At 39.9% G+C, this 12148-nt stretch overlaps 1 protein-coding gene across 2 annotated transcripts; it reads right to left on the reverse strand.

Moving 5' to 3' along the window:
* Nucleotides 1–2198: 2198 nt before the first annotated feature.
* LOC104585662 (putative xyloglucan endotransglucosylase/hydrolase protein 8) lies at nucleotides 2199–4097 on the reverse strand. Of its 2 annotated transcripts, none has more exons than XM_010242615.3 (4): nucleotides 3705–4097; nucleotides 3406–3506; nucleotides 3053–3255; nucleotides 2199–2824 (listed from the first exon to the last, which is right to left on the reverse strand). In XM_010242615.3, the coding sequence occupies exons 1-4, from the start codon at nucleotides 3889–3891 to the stop codon at nucleotides 2422–2424; spliced, it is 894 nt and encodes a 297-aa protein (XP_010240917.1). In that variant the 5' UTR covers nucleotides 3892–4097; the 3' UTR covers nucleotides 2199–2421. The 2 variants fall into 2 exon arrangements, with proteins under 2 accessions (XP_010240917.1, XP_010240916.1); XM_010242614.3 differs by having other exon boundaries at nucleotides 3406–3536; nucleotides 3705–3844.
* Nucleotides 4098–12148: the final 8051 nt, after the last annotated feature.

Here is a 12148-nt window from a genome sequence, read left to right on the forward strand (position 1 = left end):
ATTGCAGTTGTAGATTACCAATCCCATTTAATTAGTTGATTCAGATTGCTTCCTTCGGCTAAGTTTGGAAGGAGTATAAAAGCAAATATGTATAGTATAAAATTTTATATTTTGTATTATTTTGTATGTATTTGTATTGTATATATTTGCATTTGTACTTTTTTCAAATTGAGCCTTAATGTTCACAAAAAAAAAAGATTACTTGGGCTGGGTTGGGCTGAACCCAACCTGAGTTGGGTCAAGTTGATGCTCGGGTTAGGGTTCGGGTTGAAATTTATGAATCCAACTTTCTTTGGGTTGGGTTAGTGTTGAAATTTATGAACCCGACTTTACTTTGGATTGGGTTAGGGTTGACCCCTCGGGCAACCTGACCCAACCTGGACCTGACTCTATAGCACATGCTATCATTTATTTCTTTTAAGATAATCACTTCACTTAATCCTAATTAGAAATACTAAAACCTTAATAACATATTTTATGTTTTTGAATATTTTATTCTTTATCTCCTCTCTGATGTTTTCCACCCATAACTTGTTGCCAATAAAATATCTATTATAAGTCATAACTCACAATAAACTATAGTCATTTCAAACATTTTTTTTTCTGAATTTTATAGTTAAAGAACAAATAAAAACACCAACAAACAAATACTAATAAAACATAGGATTAATATATGTAGTGAAAGTTGAAATAAGATCTAAGATTAAGAAATTCTATGAATTTATAAGGGATGGGAAGAAGGTTGGGTTGAGTTAGGGGTGAAGAAATTTAGTTAGGGTTAGGGTTAGGGTTAGGTAGGTCAGATTGAATTAGGGGTTTAGAACTTAGGGTTGGGCTAGGGTTGGCCTCAACCCGACCTAACCCAGCCTGACTTGCAGCCCTAGATATACTTACTTGGTGATGTATCACTCAAACTCTTGATTCTCTCTTTTATGTTACTATTATTATTATTATTATTATTATTATTATTATTATTATTATTATTTTCTCTAGTATTAATTGAACTTTCCCAATATTAGCTTATTTCTGGAACTCTATTGGATCCAATGGCTAATATGAAACATTGCAACCATTTAGTTCAACAAAAAAACTACTAAGGTGATGTTTGGTACCGTTTACATTTATTAGGTAAACGTTTATTCGGTAAACGTTTATTGGTGTTGCCACATAGGCACCATCTCAGCATTTTCTCTATCTTGCTCTTTTGCATACATCGAAAATGTAAAAAGTGAACTTTGGTTTATGTGCATGCCAGCCGTTTGTAGAAGTTATTTTTTGAAGCTTCCACAAACGCCCAGGCGTTTACTGATTGTTACGCTGAGGTGGTGTGGGGGCCAACATGCCCGCTAATTGTACTGCAAATAAATGCCAACTTTCTATCAACTTTTTTGAGTGTTGTCTTCACTTGATATGTTTGCAGTTACCAATGATGAATGGACAAGCTACCCTGCTGTCTGCTGTCTATGCTTTATCAGATATCCGAAAAAATAACGGAAAAGTATGGACAGGTGTAATGCAGATTTCTAATTCCCATTTCAAAGCTATAAACATTCAGAATGTCCAAAAACCACATTCTATGCACCCATACCCACCTGTAAATTGGCATCAATTCCAAGCTAGCACCTACCCTTAATGTACTTTGAGCCTACAAATTCTGTTTCAAAGCTATAAACATTCAGAATGTCCAAAAACCACATTCTATGCACCCATACCCACCTGTAAATTGGCATCAATTCCAAGCTAGCACCTACCCTTAATGTACTTTGAGCCTACAAATTCTGACCCTGGGGTTATCGGTCATTCTCCAAAAAATAAAGGTTTCTTCGACAGAGGACTGACTAATGACTAGTGCAAATAGAAGCTTTACAAAAAAGAACAGGGGAAAACCAAAGCTAAGTGGTAAGAAATGTATCTAAGAAGTAATTTATCAGAAAAAATGGCTCTTGGCACCACACTATAAATGGACTGGATTCCTATAGGATATGTTCGATCAGGTAGAAAATAAGAGAGAAACAGAAAGTTGAGGGAAAGTTCTTAACAGAATTTGTGAAATTACTTTAGAACTTTCCATCAACTTTCTGCTTCTCTTATTTTCTGTCAAACCAAACACAGCAGTGATTGACCCCAAGTAGTTGGGATTAAGACTCAGTTGAGTGGGGTTGCATAAACATGGTTTAAAAGTTAAATCACACGGTGGGTAAGGTAGAGAAACTCCAAATTTCAAACTTGGCCTCTTTTTATTATTTAAATATATACCATTTGGAGAGTTACAAATAATAATTACTATCTATCCATAAAAAAAATCAGTACTAAGAACCTCCCAAAAATACCTTAACTATTTATGAATATGAATAACTGAAAGAAAAATTGAAAAAGGAAAAACTAATAAAGAATCTATGTGTTATTTATCTCTGAGTGTCATCAATCCCAGGGGCTTATGGAGCACTCCCATGGTTGCTCAAGGTACCTCTGAGTGTCCTTGCAATAATCATAGATAACCAGATTCCTCTGAACCCAAGCATAGTCCTCCTTCTGAGAATCTGAGAGGTGCCAAGCTTCGTATTGATCCCACCAATTCTGGGTCGTGGTAGAAACACAAGCAGGGTAAGGATCTTCCCACTGGCAACCATCGACACTGAAGTCCTTGTAGGAGGAGACAAAGGGGGCTTTCTTCCAATCTGTCTTCTCAAGCCCACCCCTTGTTGCCCAATCGTCTGCATTCCATATACTTGAGAAGATCCACATGGGCTTCTCATTGGGGAAAAAATTGTTTGATTTCTCTGTGTTCTTATACACCCTTATGGGCACTCTGTCCACGAAGAATCTGTTAAAGCAAATCAAAATAACATCTGATCAGTTAGCCACAGTGTTTAGAATATTACTAATCGATCTTAGAGTTTTGAAGAAAACTGTTTGGTTAAATCCCATTAACCAAATTCTACAGATCATGCCTGGCAATGCTTACATATTTTACTAATCTGCAGTACTGTAGTCTAGCTATGTAGACTTGAACGAATTGTTTAGTTAAAAAAGAAAAGATTGAAGTACTTACATAATTTGATGGTTGTTCCAGAGAACGGAGTAGGTGTGGAAGTCCTCGGTGGGGTCAAACCAGAGCATGTGTCTCATCTCACGCCCTCCAACCCCGTTCTTGTAAACGTTAGTCTGTATTGTGTAGGGCTGCCCTGTTCTGTTTCCCAGGAACTCGAAATCTAGTTCATCCCTCTCAGGCCCAGCTCCTGGATCCGAACACATCTGTTAAAGGTAAGACAAAAACATACATTGATCCATCAAATCAAGTCTCTCCTTTAATAGTTCAATTCATTGCAAATGAAAAAGTGAAGCTTTAGAGATTAAGCTATCAGAACAACTTTGAAGAAGTAATCTCTATACTGTATGACTTACGTAATATGCCGTGACAACACCGGCAGAGTCGCCTCCTACCAACTTGAGCTTCATGCTGAACCACCCAAATCTGTATTTCTGCTTCGTCTGGAACCCGCAACCTATTCTCCTCATGGTCGAACACAATCAGACTTCAAAGAATGGGAAGAATGATTGGGTTTAAATCATGAAACCCAATTAGAAAAAAGAAAAAAAAAACCGTTCAATCAATGAAGATTTCAATGGAGATTGTAAATAACTGGTTGGAGAACGAAGAAAGACATGTTTCTATTTTCTTGAACTCTGTGGTTTTTCTGTACCTGTATCTTTGTCGAGAGAGAGATACCAGATCTGTCCATCTTGGGAGGTACTGAAATGGTCCTCAGACCACATTATATCGAAGTTATCTTGAAACGAGAACGACCCAACTGCTTCCGATGTAAAACAGGACGCCATGAGAGAAGCAATGCCTAGAAGAATGCCCAGTGGAGATACCCTTATTTCCATTCTGGCCTCCTGAGAAGAGGGAGAAGCCTTACTTTGGGTGAGAGAGCGAGAGCGCGAGAGAGAAGGGAGGACCGGGGGGTAATCACTTATCGGTTGGATCACTGAAAATAAATGATTTATATACAATGACAGAGTCTGTCTGCAAGAGACTGTTCATCACGCACGCAAGGATACAACTCAAAGCCAACTTTTTTCTTTGTTTTATTTGTTGAATTGCCAATTATAATAATAGAATGGTAAAAAAAATGTCAAAGTCTACACTGGGAAAATGATATACTGTTTTGTTCTGTCATTGGGAATTAGAACTTTAGAAGCTCACCGTGAGATGGGCACCTGCCAAGGATTTCTGTTTTTTAAGGCTTCTGAGTTTTGACCTGAGGCCTGAGGGAGGGACTCTGCTGTAGTCGAAGATGAGCCGAGTTTCCACGGTCCATTTTCCAGATTTCCTCTCATCCATTCCATCATAATAAAAGAGAGGTTCAAATTTCACATTTTCTATAACACATAAAAAAACAAAGAAAAAGTCTGATAACATCATGGTTTTGAAAACCGGACTGGACTGGATGGTTGGACCGATTGACTTAGAATCAATCAGCAATTCGTTGACCCGGGCGGTCAAACAATCAATCCATCGACTTAAACAATGGTTTTTGACTTTTTATTTTAATTATTTTTTAAATCAGAATGGACCAAACAGTTGGACTGTTTGACTAGGGAACTGGCCCGTAAACAGTTTCATGTCTGGTCCGGTTTTTTAAATCTTGGATAACACTATACCGATGGTATGATAATCATGTGGATAGTGTGATGGTCACATGCTACAAAGTGCGTTGATAAAATTTCAATGGTGTGGTACCAAGTGATCTGCTGCTAACCTGAGGAAACCAGGCCAAAAACACCATTCAGAAAATCAGAAACAAACATCTCAGTATGTTCTCTGTTACCAGATTCACCATCATCATCAACTGACTTATTTACTTCTGATTTGGTGCTTCTACTTTCTAGCCCGGTTTTTTTTAGACTGTATTTGATTTGAAGGAAAAAGTAGGAAAAGGTAGGAAAACCTTACAAAGAAGGGAAAGGTTTATATAGATTTTCCTACCTTTTCCTTCAAACCAAATATAACTTTAATGTATTGTTTTGAACCATTTGCACTAATCTAATCAGATTTGATTCTACACTAATAAAAACAGATGGAATAGTGGCAGCCTTTAAAATTAAAATTACCTATTATTTTTTTTTCCGAAAGAGTCATAACACATTTGGTCCTTTTAACTCTTCTCTTCATGAACTTTTATTTGAAAATCATGGGGTGGAGGCCGGAGGGGAAGCCGGGAAGGGCATCTTGGAGTGGGACCCACAAACAATAGTAATAATAATGTAGAAATCCAGGTTGCCTTTTGATTGGGCTAAGGGACAACGAAGGTTGGTTGGGCCTACAACCCACAAGTTGTGTCCTGAATGTAATTAGAACTAAGAACGTGACTGACTGCGATTGCTCTTAAAATAATGCAATCTCTTGGGCTTGACAACTGGATCTGGACACCCCCACCCACCAGGACTTAGTCAGAGTGGATCTGGACCCCCCCACTCTGACTAATTACTGGTGGGAGGGGGTTGATACTCTGTCATCGTTTGGATTTATTTTCTGGTGTATAAGTAATAAAAAGGAAGAGAATACTGATACATTTGATCATCAAAACAAAGGTTGACGAATTTTACGTAATTTGTAGATTAGTACCATATATTTTGGGATAATTTCATTTTAATACCTCTATCTGAACTTTAAAATATGTCATTCTAGTATTTAAACTACTAAAAACTGTTATTTTAAGCCCTAGCATTAGCATTTTGTGAGTTATTTGACGCACGAGATGTCACATGCAATATAAAACTTTCATAATTACTCGAACAGAATCATAATTACTCGCACGAGAATCAGAATAACAGTTATATGTGAGTTATTTTGTGAGTCATAATTACACTTCATAATAAGACAGTTCATTATCTTCTTTCTTGAGATTAAATCAGAATAACGGTGAATAGAATCCCAAACTCACCAGACCACCACCAGTTCACCTCATCTCGAAAATGCCCTGATACCATCTTAAATCATCCCTCAGAGTCATAATCAAGAATCCCTTGATCCCACACTTAATAATCTTGGACAAATGGAATGAATCGCTCGATATAGGCAACATATGAAAGAGACCAAATCATTGGCCATCTACAAGTATGAGGGTATTTTGTGCTCCTCATCCGACAACATATGAAAGTTTTAGGTTATATAAATGCATTTGATTATTTATGACAGCAAAGGTCAATTTTAGGGAAAATTCTGCCTAATGTTAATTTAGTTATCGATCTTTAAAACGTGGTAATTTAGTATTCGAACTTTTAAAATGTTCAATCCAGTATGCGCGAAAGGACCATCAGTTATATGTATCACATGACATCATTATGACTTAAGACTTTTGAAAATGTTAAAATCACCCTTCAAAATAAAACACTGTTCATCATCTTCTTCCTCAAGAAGATGAAATAGAGTTGCAAAACACCTCAGGTCAGGCCTGTTGTTTTCTCTCTTTTTGTTCCAATTTACTGCATCTTCTATCGTATTTTCTCTTTTTTATTGGTTTTACTTCTTTCTTTGAAGTAAAACCTGCATTTTGTTTTTTTTTTTTAAACTTCTCTTTTATGGGTTACTTATCTACTTAAATGGAAGTGCTTTAGTTTGATTTGGGTGATATTGGTTCTTTGATTTTTTCAGGGCATTTCTGTGGATTTGATCAAGGTGAGGTTTTAGGGCTTTAACTATTGAAACGGACGGCGTTGGGGAATTGGATTTTGAGCATATAAGGATTGAATCTTCCTCTTTTTCCCCGTATTATGGAGTGGAGTTGAGTTTGAACCGTTGAGTTCATTTATTACTAGTCTTCTTTTGTGCTAGAAGAATCTGGGTTTTTACTACTTTACTTGTTCACTAATCATGTCTAAGTGGCGGTAAATTAGCCTAAGGTTGGGACCTTCTTCTCTGCATTAGGCATTTCGTTCTACAAATAATTGAGAATCAAAAGGAGGCAGTTTTTTATTCTTTCGTTCAAAGGGAATGGTGTAGTTGCCCATGAAGAAGTAAGTATCCTTGTTCGATTTGCAGAAGGTGAGCAGTTGGGCTACTTTGCTGATTTTGGAGTAATAGTAATTGGTGGAAAGAACGGAAGAGGAGAGAATTCCTGTGGGACGTACTGGTGTTTTGCATTTGGTAAATGAAACCAATTAATCCTAAAGATCTCCAATGTGCAGAAATTGGAAACTGATGATAATGGGTTTTCCTGTTTGTTACTTGATTTTGTCTCTCTTTCCTCTCATGGGTGTTTGTTTAATTGATATAAAAATATCAATTTTGCATCATTTTTCATCAAAATTCTTGAAATCAAGAGGATGGGATTAATCTTCTCATCATCTCAGTGTCACGAGTATAATAGTAGCAAAGCAGAGACGATAAAGAAAATTAATCCCACGAGTATAATCCCCGTTCATGGTTCTTCGGGCATCCTCCATTATCAGATTTAAGCATTTGGGTGGTTGATAGAGAAAATTAAATAATTTTTAAAAGGCATTTATGTCTTTTCACATACCACTTAACAGCTAATATTAACGACAGGTACTAGATTGACATGTTTGGAAAGTTTGGAGACTAAAATAGTAATAGACCCAAAATACAGGGTACTAATTGAGAATTTCCCATAATTTTAGTATCTATTATAATATCTTAATGATGTTAGACTAAAATGGTAATTTTTGAAAATCCAAATACTGAAATAGCACATTTTAAAGTTTGAATACGATCCCAAACTAGATGATATTAATATGAAATTTACCGATTAAATTCCATTAAACAGTTGTTCGTAGAGTGGAGACGGGGAACATGTGCCTGGGTCCGGCCAAAACTCGAAACCAAAAGTAGGTCCATTGATATGATGGTCCAAAAGTCAACTTAATATTTGTATGAAGTATGAAGCGTAAGGGCCAAGGCCAACATATTTTCTGGATGGGGGGAGATGAGGAACCAATGGCGATCTGGTATAACCTACTCCCATGTTAATAAATTTTGTGTTGCGCTGCTAACATCTTGTTGAATCATGTAGATCTTGAGCTCCTTCTTTACTGGTGTGTTTCGTCAATCAAATCCACAACAATGTTAACATCGACCCATATCTTTTTCATTCATTCATCACATCGACTGCATTCACAGCTGGCATCAACTCAAGACAGAAAGGTGTCGGTGGAAATTCCTTGTTGAGGGCAGCTTTACAAGTTAGAACCTTAATACATACATGATTCAATTCTGTAGGCATGGACTAACAAAATATTATCAAAAAGAGTAAGTAAATATCTGATGTGCTCTATCAGCTGTTGATGGTTCCAACTGGTGTTTGCTTTGAGATCAGCATCCTCTGATTGCCCAGAGCTCAGCTTCGCAGGGGGAGACTGCCATGCAACATTGTCCTTTTGCAATGCATATATATTGAGAGTATGAGAGGATATATAGGAAGAGACATCTGTTGTAGAGGAGTTTGTGCCCCAAAAGTTCTTCAAAGGTCTTGAGAATCTTCTTGAGGCTTTGGAGGGTGTGAAAATGAGGCAATCATTTGCGAATAAAAGATGGGTGATAGGCGTTGCATCCCTTGTAATACAAAAACCTTTCAAGATACCCTGGGATTCTGCTTTCGAGAGGACCTGCATGCCAATGATAAAAAGAAATGGGGAAGAGGGTGGGGGACCTGTTTGGTGAAGGAGAGAGCGCCTGGGCTGCCATTGATTTTAATTAATAAAGAAGAAATACATTGGTGGATGAAATTGCACCAAACATCTGGAAACTGGAAACCCCAGTTTTCTCATTACTTCAGTTAGAAACCTTCAATCCATTCTATTAAAGGCTTTTGTCATGTCTAGTTTTATGGCTGCCCATCTTAATTTTGACTAATAATTTTTGGCATAGGGGGTTTCAGCACCTTAACTATTAATTTGTATAGAACATTAGATAGACTAATAGGCTTATACTGATCAGATTTTTTGCTCTTATACATTAGTGTCAATCTCTTATTTTGGATCACTAATAGTACAAGGAGGGGAATAGATTCGTATGGGGAAATGGGCCATAATTGAGATTGTCGATGGGCTTGTTGCAGTCAGGAGCCTATCGAAAATCAAGCAAAACTTGAGCCCAGGTGAGGTCACCCAAAGGCAAGTGGGAACGAAAAAGAAAAAAAAAAAACTAATGTTTTACTCATCTCTCCATGTTTGACCAACCTATTTATTGTATTTTTTTTTTTTCATTCTTGATCGGGTTATAGCTAAGCTGGCCCTACGAGATACATGACTGCCCAATTGTCGCCTTGCCACTTTACCCTAGCTTGGCTACAATGGTATAGCTCGACCACGTTGGTCTAGTTCGGCTATGTTGGCCTAGCTCAGCCGAATTACGCTAGTGTGGTGGCCTCCATCCTTTTCTTTCAGCCACATCAACTATACGTCACATGGATGAGTACAACCACGACTGAAGAGGAACAGGGAAGACGACTCCGCCGAGGAATGGGACTCCATCCCAAATACCTCAAGAGATAACTTCATCCTAGCAACCCCGGAAGTCCAATCTGACCAGAACACAGATCTTTGGCTATAAAAAGGCACTCCATACTTGAGGTAAGGGATCCAATTTCTGAGACCCATATAGCCACTTAGCTCGAACCAACATCCATATAACTCGGCTCGACCATCCCACCACCTCCTACAGACTTGAGTGTCAGAGTGCTTACCCGGAGATAACTCCTCGGGACTCTGACTTTTGTTTCCTTAATCACAGGTCTTGAAGCACGACCTCGTCCTTGCAGCTCGGTCCCGCCCTGCCAACAAGGACTATCTGGTTGATCTCCTCAGTTCATGCACCACCTCGGATTCAGCAGCATTAGATTGGCACCGTTTGTGGGAACGGTACGAAAAGCCTTTCCCAAAAATCTCATTCCTCGCCGCGCAATCAAGGAGGTAACCAAGATGCCAAAAAAACCAGCCTGAGCGATCAGTTGACCATTCCTTGACTCAGGAGAACCGACACTCCCCACACCAAGAAGTCCCGTAGCCTTCAGCCGTGGTAGATCAAGTGCAGTTCCGAGCCATGCAGGAAAAGGTTGACAGGATCTTTGAATTTATGTAGACACTAGGGCCTGCTGTGCCGCTTAACCGGGCTACCCCTCACGTCCCGACGTGCACGAAGGACGATCCTCGGACCGAGGACCCCAAAGCGCGCTAGATAGACATAAGGGGAGAACGGTCTGAGCACATGAGGTAAGGCACGACCCGAAGGCCCACTGCTACAGCCCGTTCCCGCGGACAAGATTGTTAGACAGTTTTGTATGCCCTTAGCTTCAATCAGAATGATGTACTTTATGAGTTTACTGTAAATGAATAAAGATACATATTTGATTCATGTTCCCTTGGTATGTTTCTGTGTAATACCCTTAAACTGGACACTTAATGAGACTCGTGTTAGTTTAGAATGTTCACAGCCAGTGGGTCGGTCTGGGGAGACCTATCCTGACAAGGCTGACACTGTGGTGCCACCAAGTCGGTTGGGGTGGCCTGTCTCAGCTGCCAGGGTGAAACCCTAGGCACATACAGTGTAGGATTAATCGAATCTTTGAACTGGACCAGATTTCCAGTATTGCCCTGGACCTTGGAGATTGATGGGCAAAACTGGAAAGTTACACCTGACCCCTAGACTCGATTATGATACTGCATTAGGTGTCGGATTTGGCTATCTTTGGGACAGTCCGAGAATTCATCTGAGTGGGTGATCATAGTGACAGGATCAGCCCCTTTGTCGGACAAAGGTAATGATCAGGGATGCACTCTCACTGATGGAAACCAAGACTGCCGGCAGCCGATTTCAACCGTTGAGATTTGTTTTGCAAAATATATTTTATATAAGATATAAAATTATATATATATGGTTTCTGAGAGGTTTGCAAAAGGTTTTAATTCCCGGGATCCATATGAGTGGAGAGTGCAACACTGTTCCTTGCAGCCGAGGGAGAGGTCCTCTCTTGTCGGGCAGTGTATGATCATTATGGGCTGAGAGGTTAAGTGTAAGACCATTGAGGATAATACCTGATGGGCTAATCTTGCATCTGCCCACAGTCCCTGGGTGTTACAAGGTGGCTTGGCCCAGGGACCACTTAGGGTAAGTGTTGGGCCCATAGAGCCCATTCGACTCCTTAGGGTAAGTGTTGGGCCCATACCTGATACTTCTCCGTATCAGGTATAATCCTTTCCACTCCTTTTTGGTTCAGATCTAGTTCAGTTTATGGTTCAGAATTGATCCTTGAAAATATGATTTTCTAAATGGGGAATACGATTCCCAGTTGAAGGGAGAGAAAAATTTTTGAAATTCGCCCCTTATTCCGCAATCTTTTGGGCGTCCATAGGATGGATCTCTCATCCCTTCAGAGATCGCCACAGCCAAACACACCAACCAGTGTGCACCCTCACCAGAGAAAGACTCAACAAAAGGACGCCGCCCTTCGTGTTCTCCGTCGTTGGGTCAAGCTCAGTCAAGGATCACCCCACATGGCCCAAAAGGGAGGTCGTACATACAGCAGTCCCAAACTGCAGAGATGCCGAGATTAAGGAACTACGGCAATGTCTGGAAGAGTTAGAACGTATGTCCGCCCCTAGAAGCGCAATCCCCACCGTAGATCAACCTGTGTAGGCCACCGCGCATATCACCAAAGAGTCGCCTTTCATCTAGGACATCGTGGATGAGGTACCCCCTGCTGGATGGCGAGCCCCCCAACTCGACAAATACAACGAAAATTCTGACCCTTTCGACCATGTCGCGGCGCTCTAGGCCCAGATGATGCTACATGGTGCATCGAAGGGACTGATGTGCAAAGCCCTCGTGACCACATTGCAAGACCCGGCCTTGGCATGGTATTCCTCCCTACAACCGAGGTCTATAGCATCCTGGGCACAACTGGAGACCCAGTTCCTTGTGCAGTTCACAGCAAGTCAGAAGCACTGGAAAACCTCGTTCAGCCTCATGCAAATTCGATAGAGGAAGACGGAGTCCCTAAGGGATTACCTGGCGAGATTTAACAAAGAAGCGCTTCAGGTCAGGGAATTAAATCAACCAGTCGTGGTGACCACCATACAACACGAACTCCGCCCTTCCCCGTTCAACTTCTCCATCACCAAGAAC

Source organism: Nelumbo nucifera, chromosome 1 (assembly GCF_055504915.1).
Source record: "Nelumbo nucifera cultivar China Antique chromosome 1, China Antique-T2T, whole genome shotgun sequence".
In the NCBI taxonomy this organism is placed as follows: domain Eukaryota; kingdom Viridiplantae; phylum Streptophyta; class Magnoliopsida; order Proteales; family Nelumbonaceae; genus Nelumbo; species Nelumbo nucifera.